Here is a 26351-nt window from a genome sequence, read left to right as displayed (position 1 = left end):
GACAGTCTCGTCTATTTTCTTAGTTCCTCTTTCTCAGGGTCAGCAAATACCAGAGGAAGCTGTTTGAATTAGACCTATGGAGACTAGCACACGCTTATCAAGATTCTCTGGGTTAAACCATATGATATTGCCAATACTGGATTGTTTTGACCTACAAAACTGGCAATTTCATATGATTCAGCTTAATGTTTCCATTTACTGTTTTTCCACCTCAAAACTATTTTAGGGACAATATGCCACCACGAGGTGAGCAGAATCAGGGTTGCTAACAGTCATGGCAAGTAAATACTGGTAACTGATAGTCAAATACACACGATCCACTTCCCAAATTCGGCCCAAGTCCTCCCCGGTTATGCACTAGTCAAATCCCTGCTGTCCGCTTCCGGACTCCCACTCTCCATAGCTCCCAGAGAGGTGCTTGAACTTTATTTAGTAAAGGTCTCTACAAGGGGATGAAAGAGGAAAGTTCATCATGCCCGAGAACATCGACCACCTTGCTAGCTTAGAGACCGCAGGGCGGACTAACTCCGACCACCCAACACTACGCCGGAACCCCCAGGACCACCCTTCCCCGACCGAAGCCACTTCAGAGTTGCCCGAACCAAAGATGGCGGCGAGGACCGAGTCAGCCAGCTGCCTCTAGGCGGGGCCGCGGTGACGCAACGGGGCCGAGGGGCGGTTCTAGCGCCGAGGGCGGCGCCGGTGCTAGCACTCAAGCCCAGTTCTGCCGGCTTGGCCCCGGGGCTTCGGCTGCCCGGCCCAAGTCTTTCTTTCTTTCCGGTGGCGAACACACGTGTTCACCGGAGGCGTCATGAGGTCCCCGGTCCGCAGCCTGGCCCCAAACGACGGCGATGAGGGCGCAGACAGCACGCCCCTCTTGCAGGGCTCCCCGCGGGCCGAAGCCGGTGAGCTGCAGGGCCGTCGAGGGGCTTTGGGGTGGGGATTTGGCTATCCCGAGGTGGGTGGCCGCAGCCAGAGCGCCCGCGCCCTGTGCCAGCGGGGCGGCTCAGTGTGAGGGGCCTTTAAGAAAGGGAGCCCATTCAAGATCCCACTAAGACACCCTCTTCCCCCCGCCGTCCCCGGTTCCGGCGGGCTGGTGTGTGGGAGGAGCAGGCGGGACCTTGGCAGGTGCAACCCCGTGGGGCTGGGGACGGGGAGGGGCTCGGCGCCGGCTCCGCTAAGCTCCTGATGGTTTTCGATAGTGCAGAGCGGGCGACCCGGAGGAAGAGCAAATGAGAGAGAGACCTCGAATCAGTGGATGGGCAAAGGGCCGGGAGAAGTCTAGCTCTTCCTTATCGTGGCCAGCTATCCACAGCTGCAAACTGGCTGGCTAGTGATCTGGTGGCTGCTTTGGCGGGGAGAGGAGTCAATGAAAGGACTGGAGTTAACATTTCTGAGTAGCGGACAGCAGTTAGTTATTGCATAACCCAGAGAATATCTGGACACTGCAGTGAGGGACTAGTAAGTACGGGCACACGTGCTTTTTATTATATTTTTTTTCGGTCTAGCAGTCTGCGATTTGAATTAGGAAATAGTTCAGCTATCCTCGAGATAGGATATCTATAGAGCGTTGAAGTAATTTATCAAAGGTCTTGCAAAAAATAGAAGACGAGATACTTCATAAACTATTTTCCCTGGATTTGGGAATATTAAAATACTTTCCTACTTGATACGTTTGTAATGTAACTTTTTTAAAAGTATTTACAACTAAAGAAGAAATCTATGTGCATTCTATACTTTCAAAGATGTGTACATGAGGAAAAAAAAGGTGAATTTGGAAATTTGACTTTTCTTGATTAAGAAGTGTAATTCTGTGGTATCTCTTTGTTTTAACATTACCGGATGGTGGCAGTAGAGGTGGCAGCATTATAGCTCCATCCGGCAGCTGGTAAATGTAAATACTGTATGTCCTATAGTGACATTTTACCTGGAAGTCATATTTAGCTTCATAGACTGAACTTTTTCTGCAGCTATAGTGTTAGAAGTCTATAATCTTCTGTAAAATAATGTAGTATGGAAATACAGATGCAAAAACCATACTAAATGTATTCCTAGAGACTATTATGTTCTGTGACATTTGGAAAATACATGTGTGTATAACCAAAATTTCAGCTCAAGTGTCAAACATCATTAATTGTCAGAGAAATGCAGATTAAAACCACGATTACACACCCACCACACCCACTGCCTTGGAGTAAATTCCGAGGACTCATCTACTCGCAACCCTTTAGGACAGAGTAGAATTGCCCCATTAGGTTTCCAAGGCTGTAAATCTTTATGGACATAGACTGTCTCACCTTTCTCCCAAGGAGCAGCTGGTGGGTTCTAACTGTCTACCTTTCGGTTAGCAGCCAAATGCTTTAACCTGTGCATCACCAGAGCTCCTACAAACCCACCAGAATGGCTAAAACTGAAAAGAAGATAGCAAATGTTAGCAATGACATGAGTAACTAGAACTCTAATACATTCCTACTAAGAATCTAAAAACTCTGCAACTACTTTAGAAAACTGGCAATTTCTTTTAAATATACATTACCATATAATCACACAACTTTTATAGTAGTTTTACTAATAATGGTAAAAAATTAGAAACAACCTAGATGTCTGTCAACAGGAGAATGGATAAACAAATTGTGATATATCCATACATTGGAATATCACTCAGTAATAAAAGAACAAACTACTCAAATACTCAACACTGTATGAAACTTAAAACATGCTGAGGAAAAAAAAAAAAAAAAAGCCACCATATGTATGTATTTCATTCATATGAAGTTCTAGAACAAGCAAAATTAATCTTTAATAGAAAATAGATCAGTGAGTAGGAGGGAACTGACTGCATAAGGTCACTAGGAAACTTTTTTGGGTGATGGAAATGTTAACTATCTTGATTGGGGTAAACAGATGCATACATTCATTCAGGTCAAAATTCATCAAACTATACACTTGAATTGGGTGCATTTTCTTCTGTGTAACTTATATCTCAATGAAGTTGGTGAGAAAAAACTAACTTGTAACATTGCTTTCTAAAATATTCCCTGAGATAGATTAGATAGGTAGGTAGGTAGGTAGATAAACCAAAGATTATTATTGGTTAGCAGGGATAGGAGGGAGAGGGGAAAGGGGAAGCTTCTGTTTGCAAGACATTGAGTTTATGATAGTGGTGGTGGAATATTTGGAAAAGGATAGCAATAATGGTAGTACATGAAAAATGTCATCAATGTCCCTGAGCTGTAAATGGGGAAGTTGTAATGTTGCCTAATGTCTTGTGTATGTTTTCACCACAATAAAAGTAATTTAAAAAAATCCCTGCTTAGATCCTAGATAGAGTGGGAGGACAATGTGAAAAAACTCAAAATCATTAAAAAAATCAGGGTTACTGGTCTGTTAGAGCCCGGTGAGACCCCCTAGACTGTGGCCCTTAGTTACCCTTCAGATCTGGAATTGAACTCACTCCCATGGCTTCTAGACAAATAATAGATGGGAATATAAGGTGAACATTTATATCAGGTAGATATACCCCTTAGAGCGACCAATCAAGGAACAAAAGGGCAGTATTTGCACTTTGAAGATAGCTCAGGGAGCAAGAATGCATAGGAAAGAAGGACACAGAAGAGGTAACTACAGGGAGGAAGTGGGAAAAGAGCTGTTACATTGTGGGGATTACAGTCAATGGCATGAAACAAAATGTGTATGAACTGCTGTATGGAAAATGAATTTGCTCTGTAAACTTTCACCCAAATCACAATAAAAAGGAAAAAAAAAAAAAAATCCCTGCTTAATTCACAGGATTGTTGAATTTATGCTATTTATTCTCTCTGTTTTTCCTGGCTTGAAGTGAGGTCTGCATTGTGGCCATTTCCCATTTCCCTTACTGTTACTCTTTACATACCCACTGGAGAGCAAGTGTAATAGAAATACCAGCAACACATTATTTTTGCTATTTAAAATATAGTAAAATATTTACAGAGGAGAAGCCTACAGTTATAGGATATTCCATTAGTTAACAGTATAAAGATGGATATATCAACTAATAGTAGGAGGTGGCGGGATTATCTCATTTACCTCTCAATGGTGAGTTCCTAGTTTTAGTAATAGTATTTACCATGTGTGGTCCAATAGGGGAAACAAGCTTACCCTTAGTTATTTTTTATTTTTATGTAAGATTAAATTATGTTCTGTGTACTTGCTTTACAAGTTTAAGAAAATGAGAAAGTTTGTTTAAAATTTTTTTTAAAAAAATAGATCTTTCTATCCAGAATGAGTTTTTAAAAATTTGGTTCCTTACTGAGTAAATGTTTTAGCAGTCCTTGAAACTTCCCTTTCCACATGTTTTAGTTACCTTCTCTGTTTGTTTCTGAGCAATCTAAGATTAAATTAGCTGTACCATATCTATGTCTTAATTTCTAATTTTATGTTTATTTTCAGAAGAGCTTGAAGGAATGTTGTAGTCATTAAAGTTCACAGCAGTAAAAGACCTCAGAGACTAACTACTACTTAATAGTGGTTGTATCCAAGCAATTGAGGGCCAGAGAGGTTAGCTTGCAAAGATTGCACATGGTTGTTGCCTTAGTAAAGACTTGCTGTTAGGTGCTGTGTAGTTGGTTCCAACTCACAGCAACCCTACGTACAACAGAAGGAACAGTGTTTGTGTGCCATCCTTACAGTCACTGCTGTTTGAGCCCATTGTTGGAGCCACTGTGTAAATCCATCTCATTGAGAATTTTCCTCTTTTTTGCCGACTCTCTACTTTACCAGCATAATGTCCTTTTCCAGTGACTGGTCTCTCCTGATAACATATCCAGAATACATAAGATGAAGTCTCACTTTCAAGGAGCATTCTGGCTGTACTTCTTCTAAGAAAAATTTGTTCGTTCTTCTGGCCAAACCAAAACCAAACCCTCCACCACTGAGTCGATTCCAACTCATAGCAACTCTACTACGGGACAGAGTTCTAACGACATAAATCTTTATGAAAGCAGACTGCCTCATCTTTCTCCTGCTGAACAGCTGATGGCTTCAAACCAACAACCTTTTGTTTAGCAGCTGAATGCTTTAACTACTGTGCTAACAGAGCTCATTTGTTCTTCTGGCAATGCATGGTATATTCATTATTCTTCACCACACCAAAATCCAAAGACAGCAATTCTTCTATTGTGCTTACTCATTGTCCAGCTTTTCCATGCATATGAGGCAAGTGAAATAACCAGGTACACCTCACCTAACTCCTCAAAGTGACACCATTTTCAAGAGGTCTTTTACAGCAGATTTGCCCAGTGCAATACATTATTTGATTTCTTGACTGCTACTTCCAGGGATGTTGATTGGCTAAAATTCAGGATAACTGTGAGGCTAGTCTATTAAATAGTCTGTTGAAGACTAGCCTCAGAGTTCTCCTGAACTTCAATCCCTTCTTCATTCCTCAGTGCAACACTGCCACCTTTGTGTTATATTTGAGAAATTCCTATTTGCAAAATGCTTAATCATTTTTACTTGATTCCTAATCAATTTGAAAGTCACTCTTCCACCCCTGCCATAAATAAGGAGACATGGTTTTAAATTATGCACAGTGTTTCTTTATTAAAACAGCTAAAATTAGGATGTTTCTGAATCAGTACATCTCAAGTGGAAAATAAGACTCAGAATTTTTAGTAACTGAACCCAGCTATGGAGTTGCTGTTGTTGTTGTTATTTGCCGTCGAGTCGGCCCGACTCATAGTGACCCCTCCTTGGGTTTCCGAGGCAATATCACTACGGAAGTAGGATTGCCCATCCTTCCTTCCGAGGAGTGGCTGGTGGGTTTGAACCGCCATCCTTCTGGTGAGCAGTCAAGTGCCTTAGGCACTATGCTACCAGAGCTCCCATGGAGTTGCTAGGTGAAGTTAAAGCTCTTGGCTGCAAACCCAAAGGCTGGAAGTTTGAGTCCACCCAAAGGCACCTTGGAAGAAAGGCCTGGTGATCTATTTCTAAAAAATCAGCTGGTGAAAACCCTATGGACCACAGTTCTCTTCTGACATACGTGGGGTTCATCATGAGTCTGAATTGATTCAACAGTAATTGGCTTCTTTGTTTTTTAACCCAACTATGGTTTGCTTCTCAACATTTGCTTTTACTGAGCCCCGTGAAATTCAGAGATGCACATGTAAATGAGAGAAGAGTAGCTCAATACTAATAAACAACAGGAATCCTGTAGGTTTTCCTGCCAAATTTAGTTAAGAAGGGAGGGAATTAGGCAAGGAATAGCAAAACTTTCCTTCACCATCCACAAAAATTCTTCATTCTTCGCTCTTCGCCAACTGAAGTTTTTTTTCTGTTCTAGGAATGAGATGTCTCTTACATTCAATTACGTAAATTTTTAAAATACAGTTATACTAAAGATGTGCTCATTCATATTACAAGAAATCAGCTTCAGAGTTTCCAAGACATTTCTTTGTGTTTAGAAGTTGAGCATCAATTTGGAGCCATACCACTTAAGTGCTAATTCAAGCTCCACCACTTATTAGCTGTGTGACCTTGATTCATTTACTTACCTTTCTTTTCTGTATTATTTTCCTTCTCTGTAACATACATATGGGAGCTCTGGTAGCGTAATGCCTAACACACTGGACTGCTAACCAGAAGGCTGGCGGTTCAAACCCACCAGCCACTCCTTGGAAGGAAGGTTGGGCAATCTATTTCCGTAGTGATAATGCCTTGAAAACCCAAGGAGGGGTAACTATGAGTCAAGCCCAATTCAACGGGCACATAACAACAACATGATATACATAATTTATAGGGTTATTATGAGGATTAAATGAGTTAATAGAAAATGCTTAGAATAAAGCCTGGCATGGTGTATCAGAACTTAGATTTCTCGTTTATAGTAGTGATAGTCTCATGCATCCTGTGCTTTGTTTTAATCGGTTTTGTGTTTGTTTTGGTTTTGGTTTTGCTTCTACTATTCTGTTGTCGGAGAGAGGATTTACATTAGAAATTCAGTTATGTAAGCTTTGCGTTTCACAATTATATTTTGTGTGTTAATATAGTCTTAAATATGAGATAGAGTGCTGGTAGAGAGCAGCCCTATTATAGAATGAAGGGAAACAGCGTAGGGTCATGTTGTGATAATGACTGTTAACATTGAAGTAAGTGGGTCCATTTTAATGCAAAAAGGGCATAGGGGCAGCATCTTCTCACCTCCTCTAACTTCACAAGAAGACAGAACCATCTTCAACGGCCCAAGGCTTGTTCCTATGAGGTCAGACATGTTGCCACCCTCCAGCCTTTTTACCAATTCTGATACCAACCGCCCCTCCCATAGCACTCACTACTCTGCTGGGCTCAATAATTTTGTTTCAGTTGTCACACAGAACTCACAGACAATACTAAAGATTATGGGGATTATTAGGTAAGTAATGGGTTACAACTAAGGTTCAGGAACACTCTCAGGATACAATTCTTGGATCCGGACAGATTCTCCTCTGCCATGCCCTCAGGCATGCCTCTCTGGCCCTTGGTCTGCTGGGCTGGCCTCTGCTCTGCTCAGGCAAGCATTACAAAACTCTTAGTTCTGCCAGTAGGTACACTTAGGTGCACCCCACTCCTCCAACACGCCTCCTCCCCAAAGGCACTCAGCTTTCTCACTCTATGAGCCTGGCAATCCTGCCACTCTGTCTTGTGCCTCTTGGTTCCACCGTTGCCATCTCTCAGTAGGGCATCTCTGCTGGGCTGTCTTTGCCAATGAGGTCTGGTACAAGGATCTTGGTCCAAGGAAGTGCTCATTTCACCTCCAGCTCTTATCTCTTGATGGCAGTGAGACCCCTCTGCCTCTAAGAGGGCTCATTTTAAGCCTAGCAGAGTGACAGAACTAACTAATCTCAACATTAGAGTTCTACACACCTTATTTGCATGCTCCCACCTGGTAATCTGGTGGGAGTTACAAAGACTATGGCTAGAAAAGCCATACCAAGTAATTCACTGTAGCACACCACCTAAATGTATATTAATTTGGGAGGTAGGCATGTATATGGGTTTATCAGGAATGCATTACCCATGTTGTTGTTGTTGTTGTTATGTGCCGTCGAGTCGGCCCCGACTCATAATGACCCCTCCTTGGGTTGCCAAGGCAGTATCACTACGGAAGTAGATTGCCCAACCTTCCTTTGAAGGAGTGGCTGGTGGGTTTGAACTGCCAGCCTTCTGGTTAGCAGTTAAGTGCCTTAGGCACTATGCTACCAGAGCTCCTGAATTACCCGTAGTCAGGGTAAAACGAGTTGAATATTGCCCTTTTTAAAAACAAAATGTACTTTATCCATTGTGATAGTTGTGTGTCATCATGGCTGGGTCATGATTCTTAGTGGTGTAGTAGTTATGATGTAATTATCCCCATGATGAGCTCTGATATAGTGTATTCTCCTCCATGATGAGATCTGTTTTGAGCTGCCAATCGGTTGAAAGGGAGTTTCCTCAGGGGTGTGGCCTGCTTCCAATATGTATAGCTGTCCTGGCAAAGCTCTCTGGCTTTTTGATAGATCTGGATCCTATATCTGCAACATCATCATCTAACCTCCCATGCTTGGGCTTGAACAAGTGGCCTACAGTGTTGCCTGCCAATCTACATCATCTTGTAAGGCTTGCCTATTTTCCTGGCCCTTTTTATAGTGTCCCTTGAAGCATGGAAAGTAGGGTCTTTAAGTTCCCTTTCAGAGTCATGTCATCTTCCCATCTGTTTTCTAGCATCCACAGGCCCCCCAACATGTGAGTGAGTTGATAAAGGTCTAGGAGTCCAGGCTCATGCTTCTAGGATAATTCTAAATACCTCTATAAACCTGCTTTGACCCTTTTGGGGATCTGGAAAGTCTTTACCTATGAGAGTTCAGCTTGGCTCCAAAGTTTAAATTCAACTGTCACTAGCACGCCAGACTTAAGGGAAGCTGGCTTTGAAAGAAATCCATAAGAAAGAGGAGAGGAAGGAAAGGGTCAGAGTTTAGGTCTGCTTTGAGGGATAAAGGGGTTAAGACAGTTAAGGAGTTTAGCAGCCCCTACCCCAAAGTCTATGAGTTAATTTTCATCTTTTACAGACTTTAAAAATCTTTTAAGAAGCAAGTCTAGAATCATTTTGTCTTTATGAGACCTTGTTATACCACACAAAATTGACATCCCATTCTTTTCAGCAGAGTGTATGATCTTCTTTCTTCTTTTTAGTCCACTTTTCAAAATAAACAAGTTTCCCAAAGTGACCACTAAGGCCCAAATTATCCTTGGTGAAGTATATCTTTTAAAAAGATAGGTGCAAGAATTAGGAACAAAAGAATATAGAAGAAGCGAGAGTTTTTTCTGGAAGAGGAGAAGATTGAGACTTCAGTGACCCAAGAAAGCTGGCAACTGTCAGTAGTGATGTAATGCTTATTTACCCCCTACCTCGAGCCTCAGGCCTGATGGTTAGCCACCTCCAAACACAGACTTGATAGTCGACACCCTACCCCTCAGCAGGTGGAAAACCAGAGAGAATGTTCTCTCTAGATCAAAGCCAAGTTCTCAGGACAAAAAATAAGACAAAGAGAGAAACTTAGCCAGTTTTAAAGGTTATCCATAGCAAAGTTTTTCCTAGGGAATGCCAATCCAGTGAGAACTGTAAACTCACCAGACTATGAGGACAGCTCAAACAATAGGGTTGTAGGAATCTATGCCTTTGTTCTACCTTATAATCCTTCTTATGACAAAACAGCAATACAAAAGATAGTGAACAAAGATTAAAAAGACAAAGCAAGTAGGAACCAATAACAAAAGTCAGGTAAGAAACAAAAGTTCTCCATAGTGACCACTGCAGATTCAGTTCATTTTTGTTATAGTCAACCCACTTCAAGAAACTAGAACATGCAGCTCCAGAGTAAGAAAACACAGAATAGAAGGAGTCCATGATTAGAATCCTTAAGATGACAGTATATAAACTGAGTTTCCCATCAAATAGCTGTCTGATTGCACAGGGATTCATGTTCCTTACCCCAAATAAAACAAAAGGATGACTCATCAAGATGATATCCGGTCTCCAAGCCCAACTTGGGCCTAGCCCTAATCCACTCAATAAACCTGAGAGCTCAGAACATATGGAGAGTGGAGCTCAGATCTGGGAGAGACTGACAATTCAGATTCCAGTGTTGGCAGAGAACCAGCAGACATAAGGAGTCATGTTAGTACCAACACCTGATCACTCACCAGCCATGGGGTCGTCAGGGATCTTCACCAGATCCCCATTCTAACATCAGAACTGCCAAAAAGAAAACTTTGATCAATGAGTCAAACAGAGTTAATAGGGTATATTGAGGTAAGAAGTGGTTTGCAAATGGAGCATCAAAAAGGACCTCATTTAAGCAGGGCAAGTACAGAGTTTTTTAAGGCAGTAAAGGAATTATTCAGTGGAGAAATTACAAGGATTGGGTCTTAGGTATGTCCTTAATTGAAGGGATGGTTTCATAAAGCAAGGGTCTTTTTGTCATTGGTTCCATAGGTATACTTGTCTGATGGGAATTGGTTGTGTCTAATATGACAAGTCAGAGACACTCTTCAATACCAAGTTGTCTTTTTAGGAAGTTCTTAAAATTAGAACATTTTGTAAAACTACCTATTTTTCTGTCAAGATTCCTGGCACAAATGGCCACCTTGATTTGTTTTTAGAAAGATTCTGCTGCACTTGGCATAAACAGCCATAAATTTTTAGTTAATATTTAACATCTTACACCCTCATTGCCTTTGGGCTAGATCACCTTTCCTCTTTATTATTGCTGTTACCTATCTACTTCCTAGCACTCCTCTTCACTGACCAAAGGCTTGCCACCTGACTCGCCTCCACCTTCTACATTTAAAGTTCTACCATTGTCTTGGGTGACATTCCATCCCACATGGGATGTCTTAGACTCCTACGTATCTAACATACCTAATAGCTTTCTTCACTTGTGTGGTCACTCACATAACTGGTGAGTAACTAGACTTCCTCCCTTCTTGCCTGGGTAACTGCCACACTTTGACTGCTAGCTTCATCTAGACCTTCCACCCACTGACCTCTCTTAATTTTTTTTATTCAAAAGTGGAGAGAAGTATGTAATGAACCCCCATGTAACCAGCACCCAGCATAAACAGTTATGGCCAGTTTTTTCATTTATTCCTTACACACACTTCTGAACACACATGCATATAATTATTTAGAAACAAATCCCAAATATATCATTTCGTATATAAATATTTCAGTATGTATCACTAAAACATGATGTTTTAAAAGCAAAACTATAATACTATTATCACAACCACAAATAAAAATAATTTTATACATCAGATCCCCAGCCAGTGTTCATATATCTCAATCTCATAATTTTTTATAGCTTGTTCAAATTGGAATCCCAGTGATGTCCATACCTTTCCAGTAATGTATTTTTTAACCTAAGCTATAGGTCTTTCCTCCCTCTTTTTTCTTTTCCTTGTAATTTATTTGTTGAAGAAGTTAGGTCACTTCCTATAGCCTGGATTTTACTGATTGTATGCCTGTGTTATCATTTAGCACATTCTTTTGCCCTTGTGTTTCCTATAAATTGTTAATTGGAAGATTTACAGGTTTGATCAGATTGTGATTAATTCTATCAATCTATTACTCTATAAGAGTAATTTATAGATGGAATTCTGTATGTACATCAGAAGTTACCTCTTTGCTTTTGAGCCATAAAAATGTTTTCATACAAGCTGTCCCAGGCCCAGACAGTGGAGATACACAGGAGTGAACAAAACTCCTGCTCTTGTGGAGCTTTTATATTCTAGTGTATATTCTCCTCAAGCATTTGTTGTTATTAGTTGCCATCAAGTCGGCTCCTACTTGTAGCAACCCCATGTGTAACAGAAGAAAAAAGCCCAGTCGTACGCCATCTTCACAATCATTGCTGTGCTCAAGTCCATTGTTATAGTTACTGTGAGTTATGGGTGCCTTCCAACCTAGGGGGCTCACTTTCTAGCACCATAGAAGACAATATGCATGATCCATAGCATGATCCATAGGGCTAATTTTCAGAAGTAGATCACCAGATCTTTCTTTGTGGTCTGACATACTTTGGAAGCCTCACTTAAACCTGTCCTCCATGGATGACCCTCCATGTGGTGGCTTGGGTGTTGCACCTGACAACAACAACAAACCAAAAGGTCAGTGCTTGAAGCCCACCAGCCGCTTTACAGGAGAAAGATGAAGCAGTCTACTTCGGTAAAGATTTACAGCCTTGGAAACTCTGTGGACAGTTCTGTTCTGTCCTTTAGGGTCGCTATGAGTCAGAATCAACTCAGTGGCAGTGGGTTAGTTAGTTGGCTCTCCCTCTCCCTTCCTTTCTCAGTTACATACTTCTGTACATGCTTCTGCCTCGGGCCAGACTGCCCTCCCTACTCTGTCACTACCTAGTGACTTCCTGCTCATTGATCAAGACTTGGTGTAAATATTCTTTCTCCTCGAAGCCTTCTTACTTATTGGTATAATTTATTACAAGGTGACCAGAAAAAGAACTCACTTTTACTAAGTGACTCCTATTATGCCCTACAGAATTTCATTTAATCCCACACAGCCCAGTTAGGTTGTCTTAGGCTGAGTTCTCTAGAGAAGCAAAACCAGTGAATATTAGGGGGGGTGGGATTTATCTTAAGGAAATCCCTCATTTGGTTATAGAGGCTGGCAAGTCCCAAGTCTATGGGCCAGATATCAGTCTGGAAGCTTCTGAATCATGTAACTTCAGGGGCTGACAAACCCAAGATCACAGGCAATATAGCAGGCTGCTGGCTGCAGAGGCTGATCAAAATCAGCAGGTAAAATGGCAGGCTTCTGGCTCACCATCTGCAAAGGCAACAATTCCAAGATTAGCAGGCAATACAGTAGGCTACTGGTTCAAGTCCAAAGAACTGGCGGTCAGACAATGAGCCAGATGCAGGATCCAAATGGAGCAAAAAGCCAGAGAGCTTTGCCAGAACATGTATTTATGTTGGAAGCAGCCCATACCCCTGAGGAAATTCTCTTTCAACTGATTGGGTGCTCATAGCAGATCATGGACGTGATTAAATTATATGAGATCTCATCAGGGGGAATGACTACATTATAACCCCCAAACCAATGAGAATCATGGCCCAGCCAAGTTGACATGCAACCATAACCATCACAGAGGTAATGGTGTAATCCCAATCTTAGAACTGAGAAACCTAAAGCAGAAAACTATTAAGTAACTTCCCCTGTGGATATACAAAGTCAGTAAAAATCAAAACTCCGATTCATTTGTCTGTGTTCTTTCGGTACACCCACTCCCTATTCCTAAATTTAAGCTGTAGTTTAGAAGCTTATGTTTGTTTTAATGGGTGCTCCATCCATTATGCAAGCATGGTTTTGCTTTGAACTTTAGTTCATTGTGGTGGGTGCTTGCTCTTTGTCATGCAAGCCTGGTTTTATTGTATCAGTTTCAAAGATTATCCAAACTCACAAGCACATTTTGCTATACAGCCTTACTATCTTAAGGTAAAATTTTTCTGACTAAATAGATGTATAATCAGCAATGCTTTTTGTAAAGCTAATAACCATTTATTTTTAGTATTTCTTTTTAAAAAATATATTTATTTTTATTTTTGCAGTGTTTCCTCCCCTTATTTTTAGTGTTTCTTAAAACATCATAGTTATATATTTGGTGCCATCTGTATTGGCTTTTTATTTTCTCATTATTGACTGTGCCCCTATAACTTAAAGTTGCCTGATTCATAACTTCTAGATCCGATTTTCAAGTAATATCACTAACAATGGGGAAACATTTTACTAACCTTTCCTTTACTTCCCAAGCTTCTAGCCCCACATCTCATGTACATAACGTGATATGGCATAATTCAAATTGAACATCACTTGGGGAGGAACTAGTAACACCCAGTAAAATAGCATAACTGTAAAAGATAGAATGGGGTAATAACATTTCCTATCAGAACAGCATAAAGTCATTTACAGTAAGAGAATTACTAATACTGTCTTCCCTTCCTTTCATTTCCCCACATCTAATAGGTCAGTGAGGGCCTGTCAATTCTTTTTTAAAACTAAAATCTGCCCATTTCTCTCCATTGCCTCTGCTTTCACCCTAGTTTAAAACACTTTCAATTCTTACCTGGAAAACTGCAATAGCCCCTTAAATGGTCTGGGTCATTATCCCCTGCACGCTTACACACTTCTTCCCTTTATAATCTGCAAAAAGGGCAAGGAGGCCACATATTCTGACCTCCTCTAATCCCACAAGAGGAAGACAGAATCACCATCAATAGCCCAAGGCCTACTTCTGCAAGGCCAGACATGCTGCCTCCCTCCAGCCCTTTCTCCAACCGTTCCTGCCAAAGCACCTACCACCTCTCTCCTGGGTTCGATAATTTGCTGCAGTGGCCACACAGAGCTCACAGATTATGGGGTTTATTTGGGAAGCACCACAGGCTACAATTTGAGTTCAGGGGGAAAAAAAAATGCTCAAGTCTCTCTCCCAGCCCGCCGTCCCTCAGCCAACAGTCTTTCACAGTCTCTTTCCCAGTAGTGCTGGTCCCTCGGTGTCTTACTCAGCAATGCATGTCTCTTGAGTCTCTTTCCCAGCAACGCGTGTCTCAGGAGCGCGTGTCTCTTTCAGCAGACGTCTTCCTCAACCAGCAGTCAGAGAGAGTTCTGCCTCTAGGAGACCTCCTTTTGAGCTTGGCAGAGTGGCCAAACTAGCCAATCATAGCATCAGAACTCTAAGCACCTGAGAGAGAGCCTCCCATAACATTGCGTTGTGCTACGCCCAAGAGAAATAACCTAGGTGGATAACATTTACAATCAGGAGCTCCTCAGTTGCTCATTCCACCATTGAGTTTACAATGACTTATGGGTAGAAAAGCCATACTAAGTAATTTACTACACTGCATAATCCCTACACAACAACCAGATAAGCTCTTTACGCCATGAATCATATCTTATCACTCTTCTGCTAAAGCAGATGAAATTTGGAAATAGTACCTTAACAAAACAGACATAGTGTATAAATCTGGATTTTCCTTGCTCCAAATTAGTCAAAGTAATGCATTTTAAATTGCCCAGACTTGATGAGATTATGGGACCCCATCCAGACTTCCAAGGAGCCCTAGTGGCACATTAGTTAAAGTACTCAACTACTAGCCAAGAAGTCAGCAGTTTGAACCCACTAGCCTCCCTGAGTAAGAGCAGTGTTGCAGTCTGCTTATGTAAGGATTATAGCCTTGCAAACCCTATGGGGCAGGTCTACTCTGTCCTGTAGGATCTCTGTGAGTCAGAATCAACTCGCAGCAACAGATATAGAAAGTGCCTTAAGGTATCCAAACTGTCCTTAACTGGACAGCTGGTCATTTTGTTGGAGTAGAGAGCAAATGTGTGTAGATTCAGACAGCAAGGACAGTGTGAATGGAGCCTTGGAAAGACACTTAGCACAGATCTCATCTAACTGTGGTAAAGCAGCCAAAATTCTAATAGTTGTATCCCTGAATAAAGTATTCAAGAATGACAAATAAAAGGTCCTCTGTAAATCTTAGCCAGAGAAAAACTGATAACAAATCCAAACCTACTGCCATCAAACAAGTCCATTAGCAGCTGAGTGCTTTAACCACCATACAGCCAGGGCTCTCTAATTATTAAATGTGTGATGGCTTATAGAAAAGTGAGTTGAATATGTTAGGATATATTAATATATACCTATAAGAATGACAAAGGGAAGGCATATGACCTTCTCTAACTTACCAAGGGGGAAGGAGAACTGTTATCAGCATCAGCAGCCCAAGGCTGAGTCCTATGAGGCAGACATCAGACGTGCCTCTACCCTCGAACCTTTCCCCCCATGACACCATCCATCCTCCCATGGCACTCTATTTCTATGCTAGGCTCAGTAATTTGTTGCAATAGTCACACACAACTCACAGACAATACTTATGATTATGGGGTTATTAGGGAAGTAACAGGTTACAATTCAGGACCAGAAATGACTCAGGATACAGTTCTTCAGTCAGAACAGCCTCTTCTCAGCAGTGCCCACAGGCACACCTCTCTCTGTCCGCCAGTCTTTCTGGCCCTTTAGCCTCTGCCCTGCTTGGACAAGTGATACAAAGCTCTTTTAGCTCTGCCGTTGAGTGCTCAGAGGCATGCTACTTTACTAGCAAGCCTCCTGCCTAGAGGTGTTCAACTTTCTCACTTCATGGATCTGGTAGCCCACCACACTGTCATGCTGCCTCTTAGTTCTGCTGCTCCTGCTGCCACTTGTCTCCATCTCCCTGGTGCTACAGCTCTGTCTCCTGGATCTTGGGAGATTCCCAGGCAGGGACCCCAGGTCCAAAAGACATACTATACTCCCATCTCTCCTTTATCGTAGTCAGGTCCCCCCTTTCCACCTCAGGGATGGCTCATTTTAAGCATAGCAAGATGGCAAAACTGACCAATCCCCTCATTATGTTTCCATACACTTTATTTGCATGGTCCCATACCCACAGGGGTGCCATGCACCTTATTTACATTATTAGCAAACTCTCTAATCCCCCATGCACCTCACATGTGCATAGTCCCTCCCAGTCATTTGGTGGGAGTTACAAAGACTATGGCTAGAAAAGCCATATTAAATAATTCACTACACCACTATAGCTGAGTATGTTGTTATGTGCCGTCGAGTCGGACCCAACTCATAGCGACCCCTCCTTGGGTTTCCAAGGTGGTATCACTACGGAAGTAGATTGCCCAACCTTCCTTCTGAGGAGTGGCTGGTGGGTTTGAACCGCCAGCCTTCTGGTTAGCAGTAAAGTGCTTTAGGCACTATGCTACCAGAACTCCCATAGCTGAGTATAGCTGTGCCATATTCATCAGTGTTTCAGTCTGAATCACTTAGTTGAAAATCACCAAGAGGTTTATACTATGAAAAATGTATTTTTGTGTGAGATTAGGTTGATGAAGACAGAACACACACATATATGTAATGTTAATATATCATTACCAAATAAAAACAAACATATATTCATATGTTGTTGTTGAGTGCCACTGAGTTGATTCAGACATATAGCAACCCTACGTGGCTCTGGTAGCATAGTGCCTAAGGCACTTGACTGCTAACCAGAAGGCTGGCAGTTGAAACCCACCAGCCACTCCTCGGAAGGAAGGTTGGGCATACCTACTTCCGTAGTGATACTGCCTCGGAAACCCAAGGAGGGGTCGCTATGAGTCAGGGCCGACTCGATGGCAAATAACAACAACAACAACATGTGGCAAAGTACAGCTACGCCATACAGTTTTCTAGGCTATAATCTTTATAGAAGCAGATCACCATGTCATTCTCCTGTGGAGCCACTGGTTGGGTTTGAACCACCAACCTTTTGGTTACCAGCCAAGAGGTTAACCATTTGTGCCACCAGGACTCCTTTATATTCATATATACATATTTAACTTTTAATTTTTCATTACTAAATGAAATAGGTGTTCATGTCTTTCAACAGGCATTTATCAAACACTCAGTGTTTGGACTATGCCTATTTTTCTGAGGGGGTCATCACTCTTAGTCTGCTCCCTGAATTCCTATCCCCTTTCCAATTCTGTAACTCAGTAAAAGAATAAAAAGAAAATATGTGCACATGCCCACAATTAGAGTGAAAATTTGGCCAGACCCCTCCTTTCACATGACCTTTCTTTCATTGGTTCCTCTGGCTTTTTTTTTCATTGTACAATTCTAGCTTCATTTGTTTCCCTTTTTACTAGACCATTTAAGTGTGATAAAGGAGCTCTGGTGGCATGGTGGTTAGCTGATTCTGCTGCTAACCAAAAGGTCAGCATTTCGAACCACCCACTGCTCTGCAGGAGAAAGATAAGGTAGTCTGCTTCCATAAAGATTTATAACCTTGGAAACCCTGTGGGGCAGTTCTGCTCTGTCCTAGAGGGTCACAATAAGTCAGAATTGACTTGATGGCCTTGGCTTTTGGTTTAAGCGTGATAACTGAGCAACCATCACAGATACTTAGCATAAATATTGCAAGTTTACTTCTGGATTCTTAAATACATTTCATTTTGGAGGGTCCTAAGTTTATGGCAGCTGCTCAAACCCAACCTCTGAAGATACTCTTCAAAGTAAGAAATGTATCAAGAAGGGTTTCATCTCCTAGTCTTCGAAGCTTTATTTATTTATTTACTTACTTACTTACTGTGCTGCCTTTACATTGAGATGGCAGCTAACCTGTAGTTGGTACTGTATGTACTGCGTTGCGGCATAATAAGTATTCAAGTACTTACTGACCATGTTTTATGCAGTTTTTTAGGTATAGTGATGCCATTGAATTCTCTTACCTATATTTTCCAAACCATATCTTTGCCAGCTAAACCCTTGACACAGATTAGAGGTTCAGTTTTGATTCTGACATGGAGATTTTTCTGAGTAAAATTGACAAAGCTTTTGCCTCTATATTTTAATGAACTGTATGTATTACAGTTCAGCTCCCATGGGTAAATTTTTATGAAAACTACAAATACAGGGAACAAATTCTTTTTGATTAAGGTTTTTAGATATGCTTACTTTGAGGATAGTCTCAGAAAAATAGTCATGATTTGTTAATTTACACGCTTCTGAAAACTAACCTAATTTAGTGGTTTAGACAATAGCATCTAATTATTCTCGTAATTAAAGTTTTCCTCCAATCTTTATTTCAGCTCCGGTATGCTGCTCTGCTCGTTACAACTTAGCCATCTTGGCCTTTTTTGGTTTCTTCATTGTCTATGCATTACGTGTGAACCTGAGTGTTGCATTAGTGGATATGATAGTTTCGAACACAACCTTAGCAGAGAACAGCACTTCCAGCGAATGTCCAGAGCATTCTGTCCCCCAAAAAATTCTTCATAATCAAACGGTAGGTACCATTGTTTTAAGCAAGTATTCTTAATTAATCCTCAAATACTTCCAAGTAAAAATTTTAAAAAGTCTCTGTTCATACCACAGAAACCATGAACACTTTCTCCCTGATTACTCTGAATCACTTTCATTTTGTGTTTTCCCAAGAACTGGTTGGACAATAACTTATAGCTGTAACTACTGCTGCTATGTTGTAATACATCTTGATCCCTTTGAAAAGTAGTTCTTCACTCCCCTATATAAACATAACATCCTGGAAGAGAATTTGGAAAAACCTGCTTGGCATAGTAAATTGGACTGTTTTATATGTCGCTTAATAATTTTACAGGACTATTATTTAACAGGTGTTTCACTTACAGGGTTACTGTTGCAAGAGACCTTAGATAGTGTCAGCTGCAGGATATTTGAAGAAATGATCAATTTCTTATGATATTCTTTTCCAAAATTTGTATATGCCCTGGTGATGCAAAAGGTAAATGCCTGGCTGCTAACCAAAAGGTAATTCAAATCTTTTGGTTAGAGAAGGCCCTGGCTATCTGCTTCAGTGAAGATTACAGCCAAGAAAACTCTATGGGGCAGTTCTGCTCTGTCACATGGATCCTATGAGTCAGAATCAACTAGATGGCACCTCCTAACAACAACGTTTCACTACGGAAGTAGGATTGCCCAACCTTCCTCGGAAGGAAGGTTGGGCAATCCTATTCCTTAGTGATACTGCCTCGGAAACCCAAGGAGGGGTCGCTATGAGTCGGAGCCAACTCAATGGCACATAACAACAACAACAAACAACAATGTAAGCTGCTTCAGTCATTTTGCCTGCCCCGTGTTATAGCTGAATTGGTAGATCTGTAATTATTTATCCAGAAGGAAAAAGTAAGCATTGGGTTTTAAATATTTAATTTAAACATTTAATTTTGTTTATAGCACAGGGAGACAATGTAGGGAGAAAAAACTGATGTCCTTTTCATGGATATACTTCCATCCACTTTCGGTGCTTATGAAGAAGCCAGATCTCACTTGAATGAGTCTCCTCTGTCATTTACTAATAAGAGCAGTCAAGAGGGAGGAGGGTTTCTCCCCCAAACAAGCACATTGTTGTTTTTGGTTGCTATCAGTTGCTGTCAAATCAGTTCTGACTCATAGCTACCTGTGTACAACAGAATGAAATGCTGTCCAGTCCTGCACCATTGTCACAGTTGTTGCCATGTTTGAGCCTATTGTTGCAGCCACTGTGTCCATCTCATTGAAAGTCTTCCTCTTTTTCTCTGACCCTCTGCTTTACCAAGCATGATGTCCTTCTCCAGGGACTAGTCCCTCCTGATAAGATGTCCAAAGCACATGAGACGAAGTCTCACCATTCTCGCTTCCTAGGAGCATTCTGGCTATATTTCTCCCAAGACAAATTTGTTTATTCTTCTGTCAGTCCATGGTATATTCAGTATTCTTCCCCAACACTGTAATTCAAATGCATCAATTCTTTGTTGGTCTTCCTTATTCATTGTCCAGCTTTTGCATGCATATGAGGCTATTGGAAAGATCATGACTTGGTCAGTTACACCTTAGTTCTCAAAGTGGCATCTTTGGTTTTTAACACTTTAAGGAGGTCTTTTACAGTAGACTTGCCCAATGTAATACACTGTTTGATTTCTTGACTGCTGCTTCCATGAGTGTTGATTGTGGATCCAAGTAAAATGATGTTCAGTCTTTTCTCCATTTATCATTGTGGTGCAGTGAATTACTTGGTATGGCTCTTCTAGCCATGGTCTTTGTGACTCCCACTAGATGACTGGGTGGAACTATGTAAGTGTGTGGTGCTTTGTGGCCTACTTAGGGAGTTGGATAGCTTGTTAGTAATGTAAATAAGGTACATGGCACCCTTGTGAAGGCAGGACCATAGAAATAAGATTTATGGAACCCTAATATGGAGATTGGTCAGTTTTGTCATGCCATGAGGCTTAAACGAGCCTTCCCAGAGCCAGAGGAGGGTATTTCAACTACCATCAAGAAGGAAAAACCAAGAGAAGAATGTGTCGTTGGACCCAAGCAGAGACACTGTGGCAGCAGAACTGAAAGAGTGGCACGATACAGCTCAGGGAGCTTGCATGGCCACAGAATGAGAAAGCTGAGTGCCTTTGGGCAGGAGGCTTGCTGGCAGAGTGGGGTGCACCTAGGTGTACCTATCAGCAGAGCTAAAAGAACTTTGTAACACTTGCCTGATCAGGGCAGAGGCCAGACTGAGGAGCCAAAGCCAAAGAGAAGTATGCCTAAGGACATGGCTAAGGGAAGGCTGTCCTGATCAAGAAATTGTATCCTGAGCATTCCTGAACCTGAATTTTAACTTGTTGCATCCCTAATAATCCCCATAATCATGAGTATTGTCTTTGAGTTCTGTGTGGCCATTGCAGTGAATGAACCTCAGCAGAGAAGTAGTAGTAGAGGGACAACTGGTGTCAGAATTGGTAAAAAGGTTGGAAGATAGTGGCATGTCTGACTTTTTACCTCATAGGAAGCAGCCTTATGCTGATCCTTCTAAAAGAAAGAATTCAAGCAATCGTGATGTTGCTTACTGATCCAGTTGTGAGGACTTTTCTTTATATTGAGGTATAATAGAGACTGAAGGCTGTAGTCTTTGATCTTCTTTAGTAAGTGCTTCAAGTCTTCTGCACCTTCAGCATGCAAGGTTGTATCATCTACATATCTCAGGTAGTTAATGACTCTTCCTCCAGTCCTGATGTTTGGGTCTTTTTCATATAGTCCAGCTTCTCAGATTATTTGCTCAGAGATTGAATAAGTATGGTGAAAGGTTATAACCTTATACACTTTTCCTGATTTTAAGCCACACAGTATCCCCTTATTCTGTTCAAATGACTATTTCTTGGTTTATGTACAGATTTCACATGAGCACAATTGAATGGTCTAGAGTTCCTGTCTTCGCAATGTTATCCATAATTTGTTAGGATCCACACAGTCGAATGCCTTTGCGTAGTCAATAAAACACAGGTAAACATCTTTCTGGTATTCTGTGCTTTCAACCAAGATCCATCTGACATCAGAAGTGATATCCCTCATTCCACATCCTCTTCTGCATCTGACTTGAATTTCTGGCCATTCCCTGTCGATGTACTGCTGCAACCATTTTTTAATTATCTTCAATAAAACTTTATTTGCATATAATATTAATGATATTGTTTGATAATTTCCACATTCTGTTGGATTATATTTCTTTGGGACAACACAGATATGGATCTCTTCCAGTCAGTTAGCCAAATAGCTAGCTGCCTTCCAAATTTGGGGCAAAAATGAGCGAGCACTTACAGCATTGCATCCATTTGTTGAGACGTCTCAGTTCCATCAATTACTATACCACTGTTTTTTGCTGATGCTTTCAGTGCCGCTTGGACTTCTTCCTTCACTGCCATTGGTTCTTGATCATAGGCTACCTCCTCAAATGGTTGAACATTGACCAATTCTTTTGGTACAGTGACTCTGTGTAGTCTTTCCATCTTCCTTGATTCTTCTTGCTTTGTTCAGTATTTTACCTAGAGAAGCCTTCAGTATTGCTACTCAAGGCTTAGAATTTTTTACAGTTCTTTGAGCTTGAGAAATGCTGAGCATGTTCTTACCTTTTGATTTTCCAGCTCCAGGTTAATATTTCATTATAATACTTTATTTTGTCTTCTCATGCTGCCCTTTGAAATCTTCTCTTCAGCTCTTTTACATCATTTCTTCCATTCACTTTATTTTTTTAAAAATTTACTTATTTTTTAAATTTTTATTGTGATTTGGACGAAAGGTTACAGAGCAAATCCATTTTCCATATAGCAGTTCATACCCATTTTGTTTAGTGACATTGACTGCAGTTCCCCACAATGTTAACAGCTCTCTTTCCACTTCCTGCCTATTGTTACCTCTACCCTGTGTCTTTCTTTCCTGTGTATTCCTGCCCCCCAAGATATCCTTGGGCAAACACTGCCCTTTTTTTCTCCCACAATTGATCGCTCTAAAGAGTGTATCTACCTGATGTAAATGTTCATGCTATATGCCTATCTGTTGTTTGGCTGAAAGCCACAAGAGTGAGTTCAGTCCACACCTGGAGGATGACTAGGGGCCATAGCATCAGGGGTCTCACCAGGCTCTATCAGACCAGTAAACCTGGTCTTTTTTTTTTTTTTTATGATTTTGAGTTTTGTTCCACGTTGTCCTCCAACTCTATCCAGGATCTTCTGCACTTATCCCTTTCCAAGTAGTTGCCTGTCATCATCTAGTTCCTCTGGTCTCATAGTCATATAGGCCAAGGATCACATGGTCTGCTAGTCCCTTTGATTAATTGTTTCCATGCATCTTTGATTTTCTTCACTCTTCTTTGCTGTGGATGAGGAGGGACCCATTGTTACATCTAGATGGCCACTTGCATGCTCTTAAGACCCCAGTTGCTACTCACCAAAGGAGGATCTAGAACAATGTCTTTATGTAGCATGTTATGCCAGTTGAGCATGATGTCCCCTGTGACCATGGACCTGAGCCCACAGGTCCAACTACTTGCTCCCTCAGGATGGTTGGCTGTGGTCAAGAAATTATCATAACTTTGCCCCTTGTTACCTCTATTATATATTTGGACATTCTTACAACACATACAAATACATTTGCAGAAGTACTGTCTGCCAACCTAATATATGGTCGTGGGTATATTCCCTTTTGCCTAGATGTACCTGATCATTCAGCCTGCCTACCCATCTGCTGGGAGCTCTGGTAATGTAGTGCCTAAGGCATTTGACTGCTAACCAGAAGGCTGGCGGTTCAAACCCACTAGCCACTCCTCAAAAAGAAGATGGGGCAATCTACTTCCATAGTGATACTGCCTCGGAAACCCAAGAAGGGGTCGCTGTGAGTCAGGTCCAACTTGACGGCACATAGGAACAACAACAACCCATCTGTTTACCTGTAGATTGATGTTTTTTATCACTAACAATGCAGCATTGTATATATAAAAGGATTATATTTGTTGTCTGTATCTCTTGTGTACCTCTCTGTGTCTTCCTCTTCCTCAGTGCTACCATGTTGATCACTCACTTTTGGTACATTGAACTTCCCTTCACCCATTCACTTTAATTACTCTACATTCAAGAGTGAGTTTCAGAGTCTCTTCTGACATCTTTTTTTTTTTTTTCCCCCTCTTTCTTTCCTGTCTTTTTTAATGACCTTTTGCTTTCTTCATGTATAATGTCCTTGATGTTATCCCACAACTCATCTGGTCTTTGGTCATTAGTGTTCAATATGTGCAGTTATTCTTGAGATCATCTCTAAATTCAGGTTTGATACACTTAATGTCATACTTTGGCTCTCATGGACTTGTTTTAATTTTCTTCAGCTTCCACTTAAACTTGCATGTGAGCCATTGATGGTCTGCTCTGCAGTCAGCACTTGGCCTTGTTCTGACTGATGATATTGAGCTCTTCTCCATCATCTCTTTCCACAGATGTAGTTGATTTGATTCCTGTGTATTCAATTCAGCAAGGTCCACGTTCATGTCACCATTTTTTGTTGAACAAAGGTATTTGCAATGAATAAGTCATTGGTCTTGCAAAATTCTGTCTTATGATCTCCAGCATTTTTTCTGTCACCAAGGCCATATTTTTGAACTACCAGTTCTTCTTTGTTTGCAGCTTTCACATTACAGTCACTAGTAATTGTCAATGCATCTTGATTGCATGTTTGATCTATTTCAGATTGTAGAAGCTGGTTAAAATCTTCAATATCTTCATCTTTAGCATTAGTAATTGGTACCAAAACTTGAATAATAATCATATTAACTGGTCTTTATTGTAGGCATATATTACTGATAGTGTTATACTTCAGGATGGTTCTTGAAATGTTCTTTTTGACATTGAATGCAACACCATCCTTCTTCAGTTTGTCATTCATGGCATAGTAGACCATATGGTTGTCCAGTCCATTCTACTATTAGGATGTTGATCTTTATGCATTTCATTTCATTCTTAATGACTTCCAGTTCTCCTAGATTCATACTCCATACATTCTATGTTCTGATTATTAATGGATGTTTTCAGCTGTTTCTTCTCATTTTAAGTCATGCCACATCAGCAAATGAAAGTCCCGAAAGCTTTACTCCATCTGCTGCTATTCATAAGGTTTTCACTGGCCTTTTTTTTTTTAACAGTAGATTACCACATCCATCTTCCTAGTCTGTCTTAGTCTAGAAGCTCTGCTGAAACCTGTCCATCACAGTTGACTCTGCTGGTATTTGAAACATCAGGGGTGTAGCTTCCAGCATCACAGCTACTCACAAATCACCATAGTATAGCAAATTGACAGACATGCATACACACAAAATAATGACTTATCAAAAATCTTTGTTTGACTTTAATAATGTTGAATAATACATTTGAATACCCATCCCCCATTTTTTCCACTCCAACCCGTCACCTTCAATTATTGTGCAATTCATGAAGTCCTAGAATGCCACAGATGCTACAAGTTGGTACTTTAAATAATGATAATTAGAAGTTTGTTTTGTACCTCTCTCTTTACTAAGCATGATGTCATTCTCTAGGGATTGGTACCCCAATAACATGTCCAAAGTATGTGAGATAAAGTCTTGCCATCCTTGCTTCTGAGGAGCATTTGGCTATACTTCTTCCAAGACAGATTTGTTTGTTCTTCTAGCAGTCCATGATATATTTAGTGTTCTTCACTAACATCCTAATTTAAAGACATCAATTCTTCTTCTGTCCTCCTTATTCATTATCTAGCTTTCACATACATATGAGGTTATTGAAACGACTGACTTGCGTCAGGTGCACCTTGGTCTTCAAAGGGACCACTTTGCTTATTAACACTTTAAAGAGATATTTTGCTGCAGACTTCCCAAGTGCAGTACATAATTTGATTTCTTGACTGTTGCTTCCATGGGCATTGATTGTGGATCCAGGTAAAATAAAATCCATGACATCTTCAATATTTTCTCCATTTATCATGATGTTGCTTATTGATCTATTTGTGAGGATTTTTGTTTTCTTTATGTTGAGGTATAATTCATAGTGAAGTCTTTGATCTTCATCAGTATTTCAAGTCCTCTTTCCTTTCAGCAAGCAAGGTTGTGTCATCTGTATATCACAGGTTGTTCACGAGTCTTCCGCCAATCCTGGTGTCTCATTCTTCTTCATATAGTTCAGTTTCTTGGAGTAATCTGCCTTACGTTGACAGTAAAAAATCCTAGAATGGCTCTTGACATATTAGCTTAACTATACCATTACTTGCATTATAGGCATCAGTATACATAAATCAGTCACTGAATCTCTATATTATCTAACTTCTCCCATTCATATGAAGTTTATGGCTTGGTTTATTTAAATTATTGCTTATTATTATTATTATTATTATTATTATTATCCCATATGATTGTTCAAGTGGTCAGTTGAAAACAGGGTGATATTAATCATCTAT

At 40.8% G+C, this 26351-nt stretch overlaps 1 protein-coding gene across 1 annotated transcript in view; it reads left to right on the top strand.

Annotated features, from left to right (window-relative positions):
- Window positions 1-811: 811 nt before the first annotated feature.
- SLC17A5 (solute carrier family 17 member 5) overlaps window positions 812-26351 on the top strand; it is a 104530-nt gene continuing 78990 nt past the window's right edge. The window contains exons 1-3 of the mRNA XM_042781566.1: window positions 812-905; window positions 9060-9080; window positions 18689-18885. Of these exons, the coding sequence (XP_042637500.1) occupies window positions 812-905; window positions 9060-9080; window positions 18689-18885 (312 nt within the window). The remainder of the gene's footprint in view (window positions 906-9059; window positions 9081-18688; window positions 18886-26351) is intronic.

The sequence above is a fragment of the Orycteropus afer genome, unplaced genomic scaffold (assembly GCF_000298275.1).
Source record: "Orycteropus afer afer isolate SDZICR_OR568_19922 unplaced genomic scaffold, OryAfe1.0 scaffold00133, whole genome shotgun sequence".
Lineage (NCBI taxonomy): Eukaryota > Metazoa > Chordata > Mammalia > Tubulidentata > Orycteropodidae > Orycteropus > Orycteropus afer.
This window is presented reverse-complemented; position numbering and strand designations above follow the sequence as displayed.